The 24,132-nt window shown below is 43.9% G+C and overlaps 1 protein-coding gene across 2 annotated transcripts in view; it reads left to right on the top strand.

Annotated features, from left to right (window-relative positions):
• The window catches only part of EFCAB6 (EF-hand calcium binding domain 6), a 180,030-nt gene that overhangs the window by 6,465 nt on the left and 149,433 nt on the right, over nucleotides 1-24,132 (top strand). For both annotated transcript variants that reach the window (XM_040439180.1, XM_040439181.1), the window contains 3 exons: nucleotides 4,830-5,050; nucleotides 8,346-8,437; nucleotides 9,781-9,847. In XM_040439180.1, coding sequence (XP_040295114.1) covers nucleotides 4,830-5,050; nucleotides 8,346-8,437; nucleotides 9,781-9,847 — 380 coding nt within the window. The remainder of the gene's footprint in view (nucleotides 1-4,829; nucleotides 5,051-8,345; nucleotides 8,438-9,780; nucleotides 9,848-24,132) is intronic.

Genomic DNA, 24,132 nt, shown 5'->3' with positions numbered 1-24,132 from the left:
GGCTTGGCTATTTCTGTCAGCCCCATAGAAGGGAATGGAGTAGTGGCTGCGCTTGCGTGGTGCGCTTACCATTCATTTTTAATGGGACTTCCGAAAAGGGCTACCATAAGAATGAATGGAGGGCAGCCGCACATGCGCGGTGCGCCCTCCAGCACTTTGTGGCCTCCGTTCTGGGACCTGCACCTATCGGGCATTGAGGGCGTATCCTAGCAATATGCCCCCAATATCTGAGATGCGAATACCCCTTTAAAAGTAGTCTGTCATCACATTTCAGATCGCTAATCCATTAACTCCACAGGATACATCACATAAAACAAGAGCAGACATATATATGGTGGTGCTTATAATGGAAGAATATATGAAAACAATTTACTTTAATGCTTTCTTTCACCATGAAGGGTTCACATTGTGTAATAGCAGTGGGTGTGGACCCACTGTGCTAACTAACCAGTTTGGCTTCAGGCTAAATCTAACTGCGTTGTGTTGGCGGTCCCCAGGTATTCACCCTTTAACCCCTATACAGGAATCTGGACTTTGCTGCAGGGAACCATCCAGGCAGATGTCTCCTGGAGTAGTCCTGGTGTAGTTGGCAGCTGACTCGGGGGTCAGGCAATATATGAAGTCAGGAGAAAGGCTGAGGTCAGGGCAGTCAGCATACAAGCATATCTGAGAGCCAAGTGTGAAGTGAGGTCAGGAGTCGGTTGTCAGGCTAGAGTTTGGTACACAGAAGTCAGACAGAGAATGACACCTTTGCTGTTAACTAGAGACTAGACAACCTAAAGCTCTGGAGGGGGTACCTTAAATACTCTGGGGAAGCCAACCGTAGGTTGGGGAAGGAGTTGGGCGCTTGCAAGCTTGCTGTTCAAGAGGCCGAGCCTGACCGCGCATACACCCTTAGGGAGCCAGGAGAGGAACACAAGGAGGAGAATATGCAGGCAGCAGCCTGCAGAAGACACCGGCAACCAAAGGAACAGGAGTGTGGTGCAGCCAAAAAAGCACAGGACACCAGCGTAACACATGGCATTACGAAGCCAGGGAAGTGTAATGGCTTTTTGTTAGTAATCCCTCCCTAAGCCCTTCCTTTTCAATTTGACTGACAGGTCTCATCTTCCTTTACGTCATTGTAATAGCTATTGAATTGCTATTGCACAAGGATATGGCGCATGCACTGTTGCAAACAGCAGGGGAGGTCACCGTGCACGCACCACCTCTAGATTGCTCAGTGTAGACATGTCATTTCAATGACACATAATAATGTAAGGGAACACTAGTTACATAATATATACGGTTGAAAAAGACATAAGTCCATCAAGTTCAACCAAGGGATAGGTGGGGACACGAATCCCAGAAGGAAGTGAGACTCAGATTTCTACAAGTTTCCATAAGCATTAATGTTGTTTACTTTTAAGAATTCGTCTAAACCCTTTTTAAAACTGTCCACTGTTCCTGCTGTGACCACGTCCTGAGGAAGTCTATTCCAAAGTTTCACAGTTCTTACAGTAAAGAAGCTTTGATGCTTCTAGAGACTGAACTTTTTCCTCTCCAGTCGGAGGCAGTGCCCCCTTGTCTTTTGAGCGCATTTTACATGGAACAGTTTTTCACCGTATTTTTTGTATGGCTCATTTATATATTTGTATAGGTTAATCATGTCTCTCCTTAGACGTCTCTTCTCAAGACTCAATAAATTCAATTATTTTAATCTTTCTTCATAACTAAGACCCTCCATTCCCCTTATCCCCTCTGTACTTTTTCCAGCTGCAGTGTGTCCTTTCTATGTACTGGTGCCCAGAACTGAACTGCATATTCCAGATGAGGTCGCACCAATGCTTTGTAAAGTGGTAATATTATATCCCTGCCCTGCGAGTCCATGCCTCGTTTAATGCAGGACAATATCCCGGTGGCCTTAGAAGCAGCTGATTGACATTGTGTGCTGTCATTTAATCTACCATCCACAAGGACACCCAAATCCTTCTCTATAAGTGACTCTCCCAGTGCTACATCACCTAGGACATATGAAGCACAGAGATTATTACTACCAAGATGCATAACTTTACATTTGTCCACATTGAACCCCATTTGCCAGGTTGATGCCCAATCACTCAGAGTGTTCAAGTCAGCTTGTAGTGTGTGGACATCTTCCATAGACTGTACAGTTCTACATAGCTTAGTGTCATCTGCAAAAATAGATATGGTGCTATTAATCCCCTCCTCAATATCATTAATAAATACATTAAATAATAAAGGGCCCAGCACTGAACCTTGGGCTACACCACTTAAAACCCGGGACCATTCTGAACAGGAATCATTGACCACAACTCCCTGGACACGGTCCTTCAGCCAGTTTTCAATCCAATTACAAACTATACTTTCCAAGCCTATAGGTCTATAATTACCTGTGGAGGACCTTGATCCTTTTTTGAATATTGTCACAACATTTTCCTTGTGCCAATCACTTGGCACTGTACCAGTACCTAGAGAATCTTTAAGACACTTATTTCATATCCTGTGAATAGGAGATAAGTTACAACTTAAGTTTAGAACCCTTTTAATGTAAAAAATAATTTAGTGCATGATAGTCTGTTTTTGAAAAAGCTAGAACCAGCCCTGTAACTGACATGGATTCCAGAGCTCTCCCCATTCAGTGCTGATTTATTTCAAGCTGGCAGCACAGCGGGCGTGTCCTTTCCCAGAGGGCATGTCTTTTCTGCTGCAGCTCTGTCCCTGGAACAACAGATATAGCTTGTGGTAGTTGGAGGATGGAACTGAGCATGTACGAAATGTTACTGAGGTGGACAGAGAAATAAGAAAAATAATAAATAGTCGATGGCGCTATACAGATCCAGTCCTGATCAAAAGTTTAAGACCACTTGAAAAACGGCAAAAAATCATATTTAGCATGGCTGGATCTTCAACACGCAACAAGAAGAAATGGCAGTGAGACAAAACATTTTTTGAGCATTCAATTTAATGAAAACAACGAATAAACTGAAACAGGCTGTTTTTCAGCTGATCAAAAGTTTAGGACCACACCTCCAAAAAAAATAATAAACCCCCCCAAAACAGAAATCCAACTTCCAAACATGAACTCAGTAATGAGTAGCTCCGCCGTTATTGTTTATCACTTCAAAAATTTGTTTCGGCATGCTTGATACAAGCGTTTCCATGAGGTGAGTGGGAACATTTCTCCAAGTGGTGAAGACGGCCGCACGAAGGTCATCTACTGTGTGGAACTGTTGTCCATTTTTGTAAACTTCCCTTGCCATCCATCCCCAAAGGTTCTCAATTGGATTTAGATCAGGGGAACACGCAGGATGGGCCAAAAGAGTGATGTTATTCTCCTGGAAGAAGTCCCTTGTCCTGCGGGCATTGTGTACTGTAGCGTTGTCCTGTTGAAAAACCCAGTCGTTACCACACAGATGAGGGCCCTCAGTCATGAGGAATGCTCTCTGCAACATCTGGACATAGCCAGCGGCCGTTTGACGCCCCTGCACTTCCTGAAGCTCCATTGTTGCACTGAAGGAAAAAGCACCCCAGACCATTATGGCGCCCCCTCCACTGTGGCGCGTAGAAAACATCTCAGGTGGGATCTGCTTGTCATGCCAGTAACGTTGGAAACCATCAGGAGCATCAAGGTAAAAAAAAATTCTCATCAGAGAATAAAACTTTCTTCCACCTTTGAATGTCCCATGTTTGGTGCACTCTTGCAAGGTCCAAACGAGCAGTTCTGTGGCGTTCAAGGAGACGAGGTCTTTGAAGACGTTTTTTGTTTTTGAAGCCCTTCAGTCTCAGATGCCGTTTGATGGTTATGAAGCTGCAGTCAGCACCAGTAGGGGCCTAATTTGGGTCGAGGATCGTCCAGTGTCTTGACGGACAGCCAATTGGATCCTCCGGCTCAGTGCTGATGAAATTTTTTGGGGTCTTCCACTTGACTTTTTTGTTCCATAACCCTCAGGATCATTTAAGAAATTCCAAATGACTGTCTTACTGCGTCCCACCTCAGCAGCGATGGCGCGCTGTGAGAGACCCTGCTTATGCAGTTCAACAACCCGACCACGTTCAAAAAGGGAGAGTTTTTTTTGCCTTTGCCATCACAACGTGTGACTACCTGACAGAAAATGACAATGAATCCACATCTTTGCACAGATTTGGCCTTTTAAAGGCATGTGGTCCTAAAATTTGGATCAGCTGAAAAACAGCCTGTTTCAGTTTAATCGTTATTTTCAATTAATTGAATGCTCAAAAAATGTTTTGTCTCACTCTCATTTCTTCTTGTTGCATGTTGAAGCTCTACTTGGAACCTTGTTAAGATCCAACAATGTAAAATATGATATTTTGCCATTTTTCAAGTGGTCTTGAACTTTTGATCAGGACTGTATGTTTTATTGAATAACTCGGTGTCTGTACAACTTTTTTTGTGGGATAACACATTTAAGTACATTTTTTCAGCTATAAATACCACCAAAGATATGTTTGCACTTGTTTTATGACTTATCCATTGGTGTTCTCGTACTGTGAAATGTGCTGACAGACTCCCTTTACAATGATGCGCAAACCTGGTACCCAGCATAGTGTTCCATATTTCAAATAAATGTAAATGCATAGATCCACCTTAGCAGTCTGTTCCTCTGTGGACTTACTAAATATTTAGTATGGGCTAAGGAATATATCTTCAGCTGCCTACCAAATGTATGTAATATGGTACAAGAGGGAGTAAGGCAGTTGCCAACATGGCTTCAGTCTGAAAAAAGAGTTTAATAAGAGAGCGTATTCCCTTTTCTGTGTAGTGTCGGTCCTTCTGTAGTCCTGCATTTATGTTTTTATTGTTGAAGGGTCTTCAGTCATCTCTGTACCAGATCCTAACCTCTCAGTACAAGACATAGAAAGGATATTATACCAGAGGGTCAACGAGATTCAGGAAGATTTGAAAAATGCATTTTCAACATTAGATCTTGATCAGACATTCACTGTGACCAAAGGACAACTGTACCGAGTTCTGAAAAACTTTATCATACCCCTCACTCAGCCGCAATTTGAGGAACTGTTAAAAAAGGTGAGTGGTCATAACTGAATTTTGCTTATTTTCTGTGCTGCAGTTATACAGTGGCTTTACTACACCTTAGCAGTTTACTGAACTAGGGTTATTTCCTACAAAGAAGTTCCATTATTGCAGTCTATAGGATTTTTACTGGCTGCCTGTCAAGCCCTGCCACAGGCTTGGCTTAACAGGCAGCTTGGTATGACAGATCAGAGCCCACGATTTCACTGCAGGGGCTCTGATCGGAGGACAGAGAGAAAGCCTCACCCCATGTAGCCGCTCAGATTCCACAGTCACTATTGACCACGGTAACTGAAGGATTAATTGACTACGATGAGAGTTAACTCTGATCCCAGTCATTGCGGCCAGGTGTTAACAGTATTACACAGCTGCCACCCACCATGCATAGAGCGGGCTCAGCTTGTGAGCCCACTCCATACATAGCGTTCCATATATGTACAGCATTTTGCGTTAACGGGTTAAAGGCTATGGGCACCTTTCCACAGATTTTTACTTATTGTTAATTTGCTTTTCAATGCAAAATTAAGCAGCTTTCTAAATAGTCTCGGTTAATACCGTAATTTCCTACCATTTGCGTCTGCACAGTGTATATTGAGTCCTTCACCTAGATGGTACTGCTGCTGAATGACATGAATCCGTTAGACCTCTCTTCCCGCTTCTGACAACTCTCTATGCTCTCTCCCTCACTTCTCCAAGGGTTATAGATAGTATACAGCTGATGTGTATGGTGATGGAGGAGAAGAGCTGTGGAGGGCCATGCTGTCACAGGCTGTAGAATTGGACGGAGAGCGCACACAAGGCAGTTTGCAGAGGGAAGACAGTAGCAGCCTGGACACACAGATCCAGCATATATTTTATTACATTATATTATAATGGGTGGGACAAGAATAAAGTATGAAACTAGCAGCAGGCAGCAAACTAAATAAGAGGGGGGGTCTGAAAATGAACAAAGGAATGAAGACTATAGACTGAAAGTGCAGATTTTTTTTTACTCGGTTTAACCAAATAATTTTCTCTCTCTAAGGGTCCATTCACACGTCCGTTTTTTCTTTCCTGATCTGTTCCGTTTTTTCTGGAACAGATCTGGACCCATTCATTTTCAAGGGTCCTGGAAAAAAACGGACAGCACAATGTGTGCTGTCCGTTTCCGTTGTTCCGTTCCGCATGTCCGTTTAAATATAAAACATGTCCTATTCTTTTCCTGAAAAATCGGATCCTGGTACAATACAAAGTCAATGGATCCGCAAAAAACGGAAGACATACGGATGTCAGTCCGTATGTCATCCGTTTTATACGGAATCCGTTCCTGGAAATTACATTTAAATGTATTTTTTTTTTTTTTTTTTTTTTTTTCAAGAAATCCAAACAACTTTATTTGCTTATTGAAATTTATACATGTTTCCGTTTTTTGCGGATCCGCAAAAAACGGATGACATACGGAAACATTTTCAGGAACAACAGATCCGCAAAAAACGGACAGAAAATCGGATTATAGAAAAATACTGACGTGTGAATGTAGCCTTAAAGGTGTCCATTGCTTTTAAAGGCAGCACTTATTAAAGGCACAGGTCCACTCTACTGTTAGTCTAAACGGCACGTAAAGATTTTGTGGAAGTGGACCCCTTGCCTTTCTCCTCACCAGTGGCTGACAGATTATCATGTATCTGCATGTAGGCACTTCGGCCGTCAGTAGAGCATGTGCCTATTGGCATTCCTTACCCCTACCAAAAATATTTAAGCTGAATGTTTAAAATGATAAAATGCAATTTCTTCTGCTTCTATGATTTTTTTTAGTGAAGGACCTCTTGTTATGGTTACATCAGCTTTTTGTGTCTTGTGAAGAGAGTGTCATGGTCCTGATTCACCCCTTTACCCTGGGAAGACAGATTGCATCCTTTCTTCACTCTATAGTAGATTATTGTAGAGTCCTGGGTTTTACTGAGTGATGTGACCTCAACACTAGTTGTTTAGACCACCACAAACAAAAATTTAATGCAACAGTTAAAGGGGTTGTCTCACAGGATAGGGGATAACTAGCTGATTACTGGGGTACCCACCTCTGGGACCCCCACCTATTATGAGAATTGGTGTCCCATTCCCCAGTTCTGATGGAGTGCCAAGTTATTCATACGCACTGCCACTCCATTCCTTCTCTAAGGGCTTCATCAGAACAGGACACCCATTATCATGATCGTGAGGGTCCCAGCAGTCAGTTGCCCAGCAATCAACTAGTTATCCCCTATCCTGGAACAAGAGGTTTTGGTTAGTGTTGCCAGTCGGCCCATGGGTGTGTGAGTGGAAGAAGTGCAAACCATCTTTTCCATGCATGAGGAGATGCAATACCTGCTTTGGATGCACTAGAAACAGTTTGCCAACAATTCTATGGAATTTTGCTAGAGAAATTCCAGACTTGGGAGAAGTCTTCAATTGGGAGAAGTGACCCCTCACTTCTCTAAGGATTCTAAATATTACACAGCTGATGTGTATGCAAAGGGAGAGAAGAGCCATGGAGGGCTACGCCCTCACAGGCTGCAGAATTGGATGGCGAGCACATAAGGCAAGTTTGCAGAGGGAAGGCAGCAGTAGTCTGGACACACAGATCCAGCATCTATTACTGGGTGACACATGAGAAAAGACTGAAACTTGAAGCAGGCTGCAAACTGAATAAGGCTACTTTCACACCAGCGTTTCGGTGTCCGCCTGTTAGATCCGTTTCAGGGCTCTCACAAGCGGCCCCAAACGGATCAGTTTAGCCCCAATGCATTCTGAATGGATGCGGATCCGTTCAGAATGCATCAGTTTGGCTCCGTTCCGCCTCCATTCCGCTGCGCTTGCAGCGTTTTGGTGTCCGCCTCGCCGTGCGGAGCCAAACGGATCCGTCCAGACTTACAATGTAAGTCAATGGGGACGGATCCGTTTGACGTTGACACAATATGGTGCAATTGCAAACGGATCCGTCCCCCATTGACTTTCAATGTAAAGTCAGGTTGGATCCGTCTGACTAACAATTAGACTTAGACTTTTTTTTTACATAAAATGCAGACGGATCCGTTCTGAACGGATACCATCGTTTGCATTTATAGGTGCGGATCCGTCTGTGCAGACACCAGACGGATCCGCACCTAATGCAGGTGTGAAAGTAGCCGGGCACCCATTCACCAGATATGTGACCAGATATGTTAGGATTTGTTACTAGATATATCAGCAGTCTAGTATCTATGGTAGCTAAACTGAAATCATCAGCTTTTGTTTCATTATGAGGTGATCTCTTGTGATCCTCTGTCCTCAGATCCTTGTTCTCGATAATGGCACAATCCCGTATCTAGAGTTCTTGGCACAGTTCCACCGGGCTGGCACCAGTGGGACCCAGGTCAAGAGGAGGTAGGTGGACCAGAATTTCTCTTCTTTGATTTGTACACTTGTTCAATAGTCACTAGGACAGCAGTTTGTAACAAAAACAAGTTTAGTATATCCTATTGTCCTTCACGTCATGCTGCCAGATATAAAAAGATTGTCTCCGTTAAATCTATAGAAATGTCCCTTGTTTCTGGGTTACCTCCTGTTGTCTAGTGCCCGAAATAGGCCGCTGGTGGTAAGACAGTGGCATGAAGAAACAGAAAGCCTAGCAACGTGGTTGGGGTTGTGTTTACAGGAAACGATTGCAGACACTTGGAGCTGTCCAGGGTAGATGACTACTGGCAAGTATTCACATGTGGGAGTAACAGCAACAAGCCCCAGGTAGAACAGGAAAGGTGCAGAAGCTCAGCGATTGGGGCTGAGTTGTACACAAGCCATAGGCCTTTAAAGGGGTTGTCCAGTTTCAGGCGCAAACTCAGAATCAGCCTGCAACAAAGAGCTGGTAAGTGCATACCTGACAGATCCCAAACCACTGCTTCTGTTCTTCCAGCCAGTCTCTATTTGCACAGCTGCAGCAGTGATGTCATGTAGACAACATGTGACTGCTGCAGCCAGTCACTGACCTCAGTGATGCACCGAAGAAGATAGTAATTGGTTGCAATGGTCAAGTGTTGTCACTGGTGCCAGTGGCTAAATAGAGCCCATTGAAAGAAGCGGGCAGCAGTTTGGGATCTGTCAGGTAAGTACTTACCAGTTCTTTATTGCAGGCTGATTGTCCAGTTTTCTACTGAAGCCAGACAACCCCTTTTAATGTTATATGGCGGTATTTAGGAGATAAAGGATCAAGAAATGGAAGTGGGTGTAATTTTCTGATACCTACTAAATCTTAAAGGGGTTGTCTCAAGAAATAAACCTATCCCCCTATCCACAGGTTAGGGAATAAGAGGGTCATTTAGCAAAAAATATACAACACTTTTTGGCGTATTTAAGGCGCAGAGTTTGTCGAAAAGGTGTTTTGGCAAAATCTGTGCCTTATTCCCGGTGTACGCCACTTACGCCTCTTTTCTCGAGTACAGCACTCGGCTATCTCTGGTTGTAGCTTATCACTGACACTAGCTATACCAATGTCTCAAGTTATAGAACTACACAGTGAATATTAACTCCAGGCAGACCATGATTTATATTCTTATCAGAGCACAAGTTAGTCACAGTGTAATATATAAAATTATAAAGTCTTGGTTTCTTGTTTGATACAAGTAATACAATGTAGCCTTATAATGTATACATTTAGTATAAAAGAATGTAGCTTTATAGTGGGAACTTGTGTTGACTGAAACAAGTTGATTGTAATTGTCTCCTTTTTTCAGATGGAGCTGTTCTCAAGCAAACCAAGTAATGACTCTTAATGAGCTGGAAACCCGACTGAAACAAATGGTAAAATATTACAGCACGTACCTGTATAATATAAAAATAACATGCATCATAAAAGGTCACTAGGAGTCTGGTAGCGGGGAGTCATAGTCCCCTTTAGTCGTCATTAGAGTAAGGTCTCATGCACACGGCCGTTGTTTTGGTCCGCATCCGAGCCGCAGTTTTGGCGGCTCGGATGCGGACCCATTCACTTCCATGTGCTGTCCGCATCCGTTGTTCCGTTCCACGGTCCGCAAAAAATAAAGTATAACCTGTCCTATTCTTGTCCGCGCTTTGCGGACAAGAATAGGCAGTTATATTAAAGGATGTCTGTGCCATTCCGCAAATTGCGGAAGGCACACGGACGCCATCCGTGTTTTGCAGGTCCGCGATTTGTGGACCGCAAAACACACAACGGTCGTGTGCATGTAGCCTAAGACTGAGCTGTAGTAACCAGGCACGGCCACTACATGGTGTACAGAGCTGTGGGGGACAGGTGTGGTGCTGTATTCTGGAACACAGCCATGTTTTTACGATCCTGGACAACTCCTTTTAGCATCCATAGGCTGCTCCTCATCCAAATCGATTGGGAATGTGTCCTGATTAGTGTCAGAAGGATCATCAAAGAAGTATAAACAATAGGCGGTACAGTGGGCATCCAATAGATCCAAGAAGAGGCCAAGAGACCAAAACTGTAGAAGAAGAATAAGAATTTATAATTTGCGGTGGTTTTGGTGTCAGCTTTAAAGAGGACCTTTCATCTGTTTTGACATAGGCTAATTATGGTATTACCTTGTAGGGTGGCCCCCACTGATGCCATGGGTGTATATATATATTTTTTTTCAAACCCCCCCTTCCCGTTCATCCACTGTGGCCCCCCTGATGATTTGGCGCGCTGTATTATAATGAGCATTAAACTTGCAACAGGGAGGAGACGCGGTCTTCTGCTGTGGGCGTCTCCTTCTCCCTGGCTGTGAGCGCGATCCAACCAGGATGGACCGCTGACAGCCAGGAAGAAGGAGACGCCCACAGCAGAAAGACTGCGTCTCCTCCCCGTTGCAAGTTTAATGCTCATTATAATACAGCGCGCCAAATCATCAGGGGGGCCACAGTGGATGAACGGGGGGGGGGGTTTGAAAAAAGTATATAAAAATAAATACACCCATGGCATCAGTGGGGGCCGCCCTACAAGGTAATACCATAATTAGCCTATGTCAAAACGGATGAAAGGTTCTCTTTAAGTCTGTCTTTGCTTTGTGAGGTTGCGCCAAATTTATGAAATGGCACACAGTAATATATTAGTCGCAAGTGTGTATTCCTATGTCTGTAAAAGTACACCAGGGGGTTGTCTGACGTGGAGATGCAACTTTCTAGTGATATTTTTTAAAAAGCCTCACATCATAAATGAGAATTAAAGGGGTATTACCATCTCAGACAATAAGGGGGAATATCGCTAGGACCCGCACCTACGCACCCACCACCTCTGGGACCTGCACCTACGTCCGTTGAAAACAGATTCTTGAAGGTTGTGGAGGGTGCACTGCAAATGCACAGCCGCCCTCCATTCATTTCTCTGAGGCTTCCGAAAATATCCCAGCTGGCTCGGCTATTTTCGTCGGCCCCATAGAAATGAATGGGAGCGGTGGCCACGCTAGTGCGGTGTGCTCCCATTCACTTCTATGGGGAGAGTGCCTGGCGGTGGCCGGACCCTGGGAAGACCGGGGTCCTCCGGCCACCACCTTCCCCGCTCTGTTCTCAGCGTAGGTGCACCTATCAGACAATAGGGGCATGTCCTAGCAGTATGCCCCCATTGTCTGAGATGGGAATGCCCATTTAAAGGTGTTCTAATCTGAAATCCTGACCTACTTTTAACTCCACTTCTAAAAGTAGCTCTCCAATTGTCACAAAATCTGACCAAATGTCACATTTGATACATTTGTATGCTACAAAACTGGCATAGCAGATTTGATAAATGACCCCCTTTTTGCAAGCATCATTTTCATCTCTTCATGATTGGCCTCATGAAGAGAGTGACGCACTCTCATACGCGTTGTTCGATAAAATCCTATTCTTCTCCTTGGATCCATGAGGCACCTGCAGTACATCCTATTCAAGTGGATAGAAGTGGCTAAGAAAAGACACTTGATTACACCAATCGGCTAATTGCCATACAGCCATACTGTTTAACATGAATTACTCAGTTATGGGGCATATTTGCATATTGTCTTACCAATTTACGTGCATCAACGGACTTGACAGGCTTCCTTTAAATCAAAGCTTGAGAGAAATCAAGTGGTCTGGGTTCTGCAGAAGAAGAGTATTTGAGAATAGAATTGGAAAGTTCAATAGCTATTGAGGGCAATAGTCCATGTCTATGCAACCACATCAGAATGCTTAGATACATAGCAAAGGACATATGGTATTTGACCAGGGCGTTTTTCAACACGTGTAACTGATGCGATAAAGGAAAATCCATTTAATGGGATAACTATACAATCAGCGCATTAAAAGTTGATATCTCTTTTCTTTTAATGAATGAAACTAATGGCGGAATGAAATAATTAATTAAACTGTAGAAAAGCAGGCAGCGCTATTAGAGAGTTCAAAACCTTTTTTCATCAGGGTCTTTTTATTTCACAGGCTCACAAATTGCAAAATGCTGCACTAAATATTCCTACCACTAGGTGGTGCATTGTACTACATATGTATGAATAAAAGTTCTTTGTGCATAGTTTTATCTTAAGAGCGCACCATGTGGCTAGGCTCGGTATTACAACTAAAGCTTATCACAACTAACCTTGTCCAAATGCCCTATTAGGGCATGTCAAGGGAGAATGTAAAAAAAATAAAAAGGGGAACAAGCTGTGCTGAAAGTGATGTGAACTGTAGTCTCACTTGGGAGGGCGGGTTGTGCAAGGAGTAAGGAAGCATTTATCAGGGGGTCTGTGCGAGACTGTTACCAGTGAGCTTGGCTGGAACCAGTGTCAAAGCATCAGCCATGCAGAGAAGAGGAAACTACCCCAGAAGGTTTACCAGGACCTAGGAATCTGGGGATAAAAGGTCTATTTTCCTCTTCACTGCATGATTGGGACATTATAGAGGGGTCTACACTCAGGACGCTCCCCTAGGAGCTGGAGTGGTGGACTTGATGCATATACATTTATATATAAAACAGTTCAGCTCGTGTGGCAATGACAGAGTTAACTATATTAATCAAGCATAAATTACAATGTCACATTTCTGATTTTTTTTTTTTCAATATAAAAGATGAACATGAGGACGGGTAGCAGGTGTGAATTTGCACCTTACAGGGGTGGAAGGGAGAGGAGACATCTGCCTCAGTCTCCTGCAGCACGTGTAGTGTTATCTCACTAGTAGGTAACACGTTAAGTGTCTCCATGCTGAAGCGAGAAGACGCTTCTTTAACTGTTAACGCACCTTTGACTGCCATACCTTCCCGATGGTTGGGAAGATAATGTGCTGCTAGATCACTATACATTGTAGTGTTGGAATATGGTAACAGATAGTATAGTGAAATCTGTGCAACTCTCTAATATTCTTTTGTGTTTTATTTCTTCGCCATTTCAAGAGGCTCTGTTTGGTGTCAGTGAATGGAAACTTCAATGTCCAGAAGTTATAGGCTACATGCACACGACCATGCCGGGTTTTTTTTGCGGTCCGCAGACCAATTTGCACAACGGAACGGGCGGCTTATTGTAGAAATGCCTATTCTTGTCCGCAAAACGGACAAGAATAGGACATGCTATATTTTTTTGGCGGGGCCGCGGAACGGAGCAACGGATGCGGACAGCACACGGAGTGCTGTCTGCATCTTTTGCGGCCCCATTGAAGTGAATGGGTCTGCATCCGAGCCGCAAAAACTGCGGCTCGGATGCGAACCCGAACAACGGTCGTGTGCATGAGGCCTTATGGGTAGGGTTAGTATACCTTACAACATGTGAATCCCCATTTGTGTTACATTTTAAGATCCGAGCAAAATATTTTAAACGCCAATTTTATTTTACATTAGCATAAGCTAATTTTGAGGGGAGGCCCGAGAGGTACAACCTATTCAAAGACTCGAACTGCCCATGCCAGATGGGTCAGGTGTGCTCTGGGTTATAGAGAAGGTTCCTGCACTTGGGACCCCCCATGATGTCTAAATGTTCTATGGCGAGGGGTTGTCTTGGGTTGGCTATGGTGTTCTCCTCTGATACAAATTGTTTAAGCTACATTCACACAACTGTATCCATTTTGCGGTCCTCAAATTGTGGATTCACAAAATACGGATGGGGTCCGCGTGCGTCCTGTGGACACCATTGTAAAAATGACTATTCTTATCCGCAAAATGGACATGAATTGCACATGATCGCACAGATACAGACAACACATGGATAGCATCCTTGTGCTGTCCACATTTATTTGCAACCCCATACAAACGAATGGGTCACTGTGCAATTCGCAAAAAATATGCATCGGACGTGGGCCGAAAATACAGTTGTGTGAATGTAGCCTTCCGTTAAATTGTTAGATATGCAGTTCTCACGTACTCGTTCCTTGCAATGCTATACCTATGCCTTGAGGTTTTCAAGTTTAGTATCGGCTGATGATCTAGGTTAATTAGAATTAGCTAATTAAATTGTAATTAGAGACACCTTGTTGCAGTTGCCTGATCTTGTTGTAACGTACAGATCCTTGTGATCTGCTTGTCATATTGCTGGTGTAAGAACAGACTTGTAATACTGATACACTTTCCTAAACCACATAATAAATAATCACTGAAATAATTTCAATTAATAGAGTATTAGTGAATCATGATGATTAATGGAGTGCAATACAACATCCTGCCTTGTAGATGGCACTGTTGCTTTTTTGGCTATTAGGGAATTTTTTTACATTTACACAAAAGGAGATACTATATGATCAGATAAATATATAGCACTGTAAAATGTTTAACTTGGATAGCGTTTAGTGTAGTCGGATCACACTTTGAAAAAATATCATCATGAGATATGAGGCCTTGCATTTGCCAACACTGTCCCTTGACCTTTTGGCTGTGTCCATTGAGGTTGTGCAAAGTTGCAGTGACCCTTGGTCAACCAAGAGTTGTTGCAGTTGAGCCCTAGGCTAAAGTGTAGGTTCACCTATAGTGGTTGTGAGGGAATTGCATAACAGCACTTCCCTATTGTGGTTCTATCATGTTCACTGACCTCTTCATCCTTATTGATGTCCTTTAAGGGATTAGTATGACTGGAACCCTCCATTATCCAGAGAACAAGGAGTCCCTGAGTTCCCGCTCTCAGTGGAGCAGTAGTGCGCGTCGGTCCATCACTCCATTCCCTTCTATGATTCAATGAAGCTGATGTACTGTAGACAGAGTTCCATCAGTCCCTTAGAAGTAAGTGGAGCGGTCAGACCACATGTGATTAGGTGATAAATAAATTTTGTGGGAAAACCCCTTTAACATCTACCAGCAGTTTGCAAACTGTTGTATGGTGCCCATGGTACAGGCTGTTGTAAAACTCCATCTGTTTAATAGAGGGCTGCATGGACTCCTTGCCCATTCCAACCTCTTGTAGGCATAGCTTGAATCTCCTAGGTTCCAAATCTTTACCAGCCAAGATGTCAACCTGAGAGAACCCTTCACATGGTGAACAGTGGGTTGCAGAAAAATGGGATCCTTTAAAGGCTATGTATACCTTTTTAGGGGGATTTTTTTTTATTATTGCATTTAACTCATTTTGGGCCAAAAATATATTTTTTCACTTGGCCTTTATTAAACATTTTCAGCTATTTATGTGATCATGTAGAGCTCTTATCTCTGATCTCTTGAACTCATAAGATCTTATCAGTTTAATAAGAATTGAGCTATAATGTCATGGTCTCTAACGTGACAGGTTTCAGAAGATCTAAGAGACTGGCTGCACGAGATGTGATCTGACAGCCTATTTGGTTTCACTGGGTTTCAGTGTTGTTGCTGGTATAACCACACCTCTTGTCTCAGGTGTAGCTTAGTGGTCATTACTACTCCTCTATTTAGTCTGGCTTCACCCATCAGGCTATGCTGTTGATAGCTTCAGTTTGGTATTGGAAGTGCTGGTGTGTGGTCCTCTTCTGAGTTCCTGCTTGTCCATTTACCGTACTTCAGAAGTTAAGTGTTACTTCCCTTTCTTATTTGGTGGCTTCCCGTCTGCTCTTTGTTACTAGGCCTCAGGGAGATTCTGGTTCTTTCATATTGGAAGGAACAGGCTGTCTCTAGCTCAGGCACTACTCCAGGGCTATTCAGGGTTTCAAGGATCTGAGGTTCCAGTGTATGAACATTACGACTAAGGAGAAGGTCTCCGAAACGCGTAAACAGCTTGTTTGTGATACTGTCCCGCATATGATGTGATTTAATAAAGAGGAAGATTTTATGGGAAGAAAAATAAGTGCCGGAATCGTCTTTTTCTATTTCACTATGAACATTCCTACCTTCAAGGTCCATTCATATGGATAGGAGTCAGGGCTAGGATTAGTGTTTCCATAGGTGGTGACCGTGACCGGTGTACATAGTAGTTTATATAAAAGGGCATGGCTAAATATACCAGATCCCTCATGTTAATATCAGACCCCTGACCAGTCTACTTTAAAGGGAACCTGTCATGTGGATATTTGATTATAATCTAACTAATTATATGCAATCATTAACTACTAAAAAAGTGCCTTAGATGTATTCACTTACTGGTGTGACAGATGGTTACCTCATAATATACACACAAAGATGCCACATGCCGCATGCGTGATGTCAGTGAGTCCAGCGTTTATTTAATTCAGAGCTATAGCCACTCCCCTGCCCACCTGCTGCTGATTCATATGGAAAAAAAACTGTCAATCTGCAGCCGGTAGGCGGGGAGAGTCAGGAGCTCATGAATATTCAGGACTCATCATTATCAGCTGGAGCTTTTCAATACAAGATGTTGGCAGATTGACTGGGTCAATTAAAGAAAGTGACCCAGCATTTTGCTAAGAGAATCAGTCACTTATTTATGTTGCCCATAGTTAGGACTCCATAAAACTGGTGACAGGTTCCCTCTAACATCAGATTTTTTTTATTTTAATTTTATTTTTGCCGTACTTGTTCCCTCTTTTTAGGCTCTCTACCTGGCAACTTCATGAAATCAGTAGATATCAGTGGAGTAAAAATAGGGTAGCCGTCTGTAAAAGAGCTTATTGTAGCTCTTCCCTTGGTTTCTAATTTCCTAATGATTTTCCATGAGGACAAGACCAACTTGAGCTGGTTCCCTGTCCAACAGTGGGCTCATGGTACTTCCAGCATCTGTCTCTATAGTAAATACCCTCTTAGGGGGCAAATAGTAAGATGATAAACTTATTACAGATCATAGAATATTTCCGCTCTGCTGCTTCTTAGCCGTCAATGCAAGCAGAACAAGATCATATGTTACCTTTTGTTTTTCTACCTCGCTAGTACAGACTCCCCGCTTTTGTAGCGCTACTGGAAGTTTGAAGCATGAAAATATTAGAAAATTACATTGGGTTCATAATTGCCAAGTCTTCTATGATTTATGAGTGTTTTGCCCCTTGATGGCGCTGCTGAGTATTACAATGTCTCGGGCTATATCTCTCTCACACTTTTTGCCTCTTGTGTTTGTCAGAGGATGATAAAAAGACAACTGCTTATGGTACATTAGTTAATCCCTTCACTGCCAGTGGGTTTGGAGAAGCGCTGAACATTTTAGCTTGTGTGTAATAAAAGTCTTTTCTAAATTATTGACTTTAATCACGTCTCTGCAAAATTATACAGACATTATAAATAAAGTACTATTGGGGCGAGGGAAAACGCTGAGCATGATAAACAGGGTCACACGAGTGCTGCGAGTGTATGAAAAACGGCTGCGGGAGAAGCTGGAGGGTTCTGCCTAAAATATATTCTTAGGTTTTATATAGTATACGGGAAATCTAATTATTAACCATTTGCATGCCTGTCTGCGCCATCATTTATTCTTCTGTTAGGTGCATAAAATGTCCTGTTCTATCCTTGTAGCCCATCCAACTGAAAATAAACAGTTACATGCTGTTACATGCAGCAGGGGCATGCATAGAAAAGAGAGGACAAATTGGGAGCCTTCCTCGTGATACTGGTTCTCATCCCGACGCTCTCCTCTTGGTGCCATTTGTGCTTCTACACTTTCTCAGTCTAGCCTATGGGGAGAAGGGTGCTTCTGGACAGGTTCATATGACCCACTGCAGGCACGGACTGGGCCAATCTGAGCTGAGCCTTTCTTCTCCATCTTATATACTGGATATGTCCTCCAAGTATCCAGTATATACGACTGGATCAAAATCTGTGAATTTCACACAACCGAGTAATTCTTTCTAAAGTGTTTGGATTTCTGCCACGGATGCACTGCAGGTCATTCAGTAGGGTTAATCCTCAGCGTTTTCCTGAAATAAGCAGCATGATACTTATTTTTGCCGTGTAATTTTTTTCCATCTTGGCACTAAAAAATGTTCCACTGCATGTGAAGGAGGTTGGAAACCTCATTCATATGCATGGGAAGCAGACTGTTGTCAGATTTGTTGCGTACTTTGGCGTGAAAACCATGCTGATATCCATGTCAAATCCAACATGTTTGTTTCTTAGTAGTGATGGACGAACATCTGCCGGGGCGGTTCGCGAACGCGATCAAATGTTCGCGAACCACAAGTTCGCGGCGGGTCCCATTCATTTTAATGGCAGGCGAACCTGAAAAACCTTCAGCTCATATTTGCAGCCAAGAAATAATTACTAGAAGTGCACAAATAGTCCCACAACATGGACAGTGACATACCAGAGGTATTATTCGAATTTGCGATCTTTATTCATAATTTTTTTCAATGCGAAATATCGGCAATATAATTTTCACGTACGCGCATGTGCAAATGCACTATACAGTACCCAAATGCACTATAAAGAAAGTATATTGGTATATAACACCCCGCTTCAATCTGTTTTTTTGGGGGGGGCGACTGGTATATCACACCAGTAGAAATTATTTGTTCCAATAACGCTTGTCCCTCTATATACCTGCAGAACCGCACACAACTGCCGCACAATACAAATGCACTATAATATACTTTCTAACATAGAAAGTATATTATAACATTGTACAAGGAAGGCAATCCATTAGAATATACATAAAGATAAAACGTAACCTTTAATAATGTTACTATGAGGGTCCATTCACACGACCGTAAGTGTTTTGCGGATCCGCAAAACGCGGACACCGGCAATGGGCATTCCGCAATTTTTGGACCGCACATCGCCGGCACTATAATAGAAAAGGCCTAATCTTGTCTGCAATTGCGGACAACAATAGGACATGTTCTTTTTTTTTTTGGCGGAAACGGAAGCACAGATGCGGATCCGCGGATGCGGACAGCACATTCCGGCCACCATTGAAAATGAATGGGTCTGCACCCGTTCCGCAAATTTGCAGACCCATTTTGCGGACTTGTGAATGGAAAAGATATCCCTCAAAATGAAAATAAATGAAATTATTAAAGTTAAGCAAAAAGCATAGATGTGGTAGGCAATAACAAGTGCTTGGCGGCACCAAATCACAAACCATATGTCCTACCACAATCCGGGGGGTTCCAGTGCACATCGATGAATCCAGGAGGGAAAGCAAAAAACATCTATCCCCGGGCTAGATGATGATGTGGTATTGAAGGACAGGGTGGGCAAAGAACTGTTCCTGATATTGCCCTACAGGGGGGTGCTATTATGGCCCCAATAGCCTAACCACAGACCACCCGCCCTGATAAGAGCGACCCTGTCCGGAACCTTACCCTATATAAAAATGGCCCTAGTAAGCCCCTACGCCCCTGACTTCCAGGTGATCACTATTTAGATCTGTGTTTTTGACTCATTATAAAAGTATATTATAAGTATATCGCACCCCTCTGTGTATCACACATATCGATAGCACACCTATTCCAGTCATTAAAATGACTTTTGTGGCCCTATTAGCTAGCGTTTGGTGTCCCTAACAGCCTGTCCCAACTCCACACAGCAACCTCTCCCTACACTGGCAAAACACTGAATGTAAAATGGCGGCCAGATCAGATTTATTTATAAGGTAGGGGGTATGTCCATGTGCTGAAATTTCTCAATTGGCTGTCCTGTACCACCTGATGGATGTGTCATGGGTCAAAGGTCTTCACAATGTAAAAGAATATAGCCGGCGCGAATTTCTCCATATGTTTGGCGAATCGCAAACACGCAAAGTTCGCCGCGAAACGACTGCCGGGCAAACCGCAAAGCCATCTCTATTTCTGCTTTGTTGCATGCCTCGGTTGTAACGAGTGGTTATTTCAGTCAACGTTGCTCTTCTATCAGCTTGAATCAGTCGGCCCATTCTCCTCTGACCTCTAGCATCCACAAGGCATTTTTGCCCACAGGACTGCCGCATACGGGATGTTTTTCCCTTTTCACACCATTCTTTGTAAACCCTAGAAATGGTTGTGCGTGAAAATCCCAGTAACTGAGCAGATTGTGAAATACTCAGACCGGCCCGTCTGGCACCAACAACCATGCCACGCTCAAAATTGCTTAAATCACCTTTCTTTCCCATTCTGACATTCAGTTTGGAGTTCAGGAGATTGTCTTGACCAGGACCACCCCCGTAAATGCATTGAAGCAACTGCTATGTGATTGGTTGACTAGATAATTGCATTAATGAGAAATAGAACAGGTGTTCCTAATAATTCTTTAGGTGAGTGTATATATTGTAAGCTCTCTAACAGGGGATCGCAATCACAGACTTCTCCTCTGACAACATGGTTCAAGTCCAAAAGGTGCTTTATTTTGGCACTTCAGCACCATCACATACAAACATCGAAAATAAACACCTGCCCGTCTGGGATCTACATAATACACGTGTTGTCTCTATCTCACACACGGGATTACATCCGGCTTCCTCAGCCATATACGGTCCAGCAGCCTCCAGGCTGTGACCACACCAGCACCCTTGGTGGCAGATGGTCCAGAAGTCCTCCCGACTGACCGTGCGACCCTCCTTTCTGTAGGCGTCGCTGGGCCCCCCAAACTTCAGACTAAACCTCGTGTCCCCTCAGCCCTCCTGGCTGAGACCACACAGAGCCTCTCAGGCTTAGGCCTCTTTCACGCGACCGTTTTTTTCCCCCCGTTTACAGGCTGGTTTTTGCGTTCCGTATACGGTCCGTATATGGAACCATTCATTTCAATGGTTCAGCAAAAAAAAAACGGAATGTACTCCGTATGCATTCCGTTTCCGTATTTACGTTCCGTTGAAAGATAGAACATGTCCTATTATTGCCCGCAAATCATGTTCCGTGGCTCCATTCAAGTCAATGGGTCCGCAAAAAAAAGGAACACATACGGAAATGCATGCTTATGTCTTCCGTATCCGTTCCGTTTTTTGCGGAACCATCTATTGAAAATGTTATGCCCAGCCCAATTTTTTTCTATGTCATTACCGTATACTGTATATGCCATACGGAAAAACGGAACCGAAATGGAAACAAAAAACGGAACTGCAGATCCGGAAAAAACGGCCCGCAAAACACTGAAAAAGCCATACGGTCGTGTGAAAGGGGCCTTACTCAGCCTTTCTCCCAAGTCATACACAGAGGTCTGTTTTATCCCTCCGTGATTACAGCAGCAGGCCTCACCTGCAATCACCTCCGACAAAAGACAATACATGTAGTGGAAGGGTGTAGACTGGCAGCTCCCACTACCAAACCTATCCCCAGTCCACATGAAATCTAGCCCTGAACAACATCTAGACAAAACTGTCTCGGCAAACTACACTTTGCTGCACCACTGCAGTTTTCTGGATTTCAGTTGGAGGGTGGCGGCAGCATAACGTCATTCACTACGTCACGTGCCTACTCCATTCATATAGTGGGAGGAGCAGGCTCGTGACATAGTAAATGACATTATGCTGCCGCCACCCGCCCAGCCTGCCTACAGGAGTTTCAAGCGAGTACCATACTACATGGATTTCTCTATGCTGCAGAGGATTACTATAGTTTAAAACTGCGCCCATGCCTACACGTTACCTATTAATACTACAGTGAGCGGGGCCTGGTTTAATAGAATACAGTGACTGCACCGGGCCCCGCTGCCATTACAACACCAGATGCCGGCCCCCACCCTTCTCCCTCCCTGCTGATACACCGCCGGCTGCGCTGTGCAGCATCACAGTCGGCGATGTATCAGTGTAAATGGCAGTATTCACCCCATAAGACGCACTGCCATTTTCCCCCCCACTTTTGTAGGGCGTCTTATAGGGCGAAAAATATGGTAGCATTTATTCCCCCTTCATGTCACCGCACAGTATTTATGCCCAGATTGTGTCTTCACAGAATTATGCCCAGTTATGTTCCCCCAGTAGAATGCCCACATTGTGCTCCCCAGTAATATGCCCACGTTGTGCCCCCACGTCATATGCCCACGTTGTGCCCCCACGTCATATGCTCACATTGTGCCCCCACGTCATATGCCCACATTGTGCCCCCACGTCATATGCCCACATTGTGCCCCCCTGTAATATGCCCACATTGTGCCCCCCAGTCCAGTAATATACACACATTGTGCCCCCCAGTAATATGCCCAGGCTCGGACTGGCCCACCAGGGAGGCGGGGGATTCCTCTTTGGGCCCCCAGTGTCCTGCGCCCGGAGATAAGACGGAGGAGTAATTATTTATCTTGTTTTTCAGGAGAGATAATTATTGTAGCCACTAGGTGGCAGTATCGCACAGTGATGCAGCCTCCTACTGGTGTAAATTGTATAGGAGGCCCCGCAGTATCTTCTAAACTTCTCTGGCTGCTGGCAGTGATGGAGGAGAGAACATGTGTAGCCATCCTCCTGCCCTCCCTGCTGTCAGAAAACTGGCTTCTGGAGAGAAGGACTCCTCTGCGGTGCTGGGCTGATTTCTCAGATGTGTGACAGTAGTGAGCAGTAGGAGACTGTAAGGGGGAAATAGGGGATTTGGTTATAGCAGACACAGATCTATGAATGTGTGCTGCTCTCTGCAGAGTTCAGAGTGGCATCGGGGGGTCTCTGCCCTAGGTCCCCCCCAATGCCTCTGATTTAGATGCACCCTTAATATTCCATCTTTTTAAGTTGCCCCCTAATACCTCTGCTCCAGGATCCCCACTATTACCCTGCCTCAGGCGACCCTAATGCCTCTGCTTTAGATGCACCCCTATTAGTGCCCCAGCTCCAGATGCCCCCACTCTAAATGCACCACTAATATTGCCTCTTCTCCAGTTACCCCTGCTCCAGGATCCCCACTATTGCCCTGCCTCAGGTGACCCTAATGCCTCTGTTTCAGTTATGACCCTCCGTTTGTACCCTTTGCTCACATTGCTCCTCTAGCACCTTTGCTTAGGCTTTGTTAAAGGTTATGACCTGCAAAGGGTAAAAAAAAAAAATTCTGCACAGTGCATCACATTCTCCAGTACTGACCCGTAGGGTTTACATGGCGGCAGTGATGATATTCCGTATTTATAGGCATCACTGCTGTCATGTAAAGAGATACTGATGAAATGGTGGAGGATTTAAAGGTGTTGTCCAAGTTTTCAAGTTATCCTCTCTACACCATAGGGCATAACTATATGATTAGTGGGGTCCGATTCTGCGACTCCACTGATTCCAAGAACGGGTCCTGTGCCCCCTTTTTAATGGTGTGGCAGGTCACACATATGCCCTGCTGCTCCATTCATTCTTTTTGGGACCACTGGAAATAGCCAGCGCTGTACTTCTCCTGCATAACGGAAACAGGACCGATCCATTTTGCAGCCCATAGACTTCTATTATGATGGAATGAATATGCATTCCATCATAGAATTACGTTATGGTCCGTGGTAGCGGAATCCATAACGCAATTCACCTTTTACCAGTAAACTAAGCGTGAACGAATTTCATAACTTAAAATTCGCTCATCTCTAGTCATTATGGTAGGACAACCCTTTTAAATATACTGAAGATTATGTGCAATCTGAGGAGGTTACAATTTGGTAAATCTCATGCTAGACATTTATGCTTAAAGGGGTTAAAGGGTTTGTCTCACTTTAGTAAATGGCATTTATCATGCAGTTAATACAAGGCACTTACTAATGTATTGTGATTCTCCATATTGCCTCCTTTCTATCACATTATACACAGCACGAATCCGTGGTTATTACCACCGTGTAATCCAGCAGCGGTGGCCGTGCTTACACACTGTAGGGAAAGGCTAAAAGTGCTCATAGGCCAACACCTTTTCCTATAGTGTCTAAGCAC

This window comes from Bufo bufo, chromosome 1, assembly GCF_905171765.1.
Source record: "Bufo bufo chromosome 1, aBufBuf1.1, whole genome shotgun sequence".
Taxonomy (NCBI): domain Eukaryota; kingdom Metazoa; phylum Chordata; class Amphibia; order Anura; family Bufonidae; genus Bufo; species Bufo bufo.
This window is presented reverse-complemented; position numbering and strand designations above follow the sequence as displayed.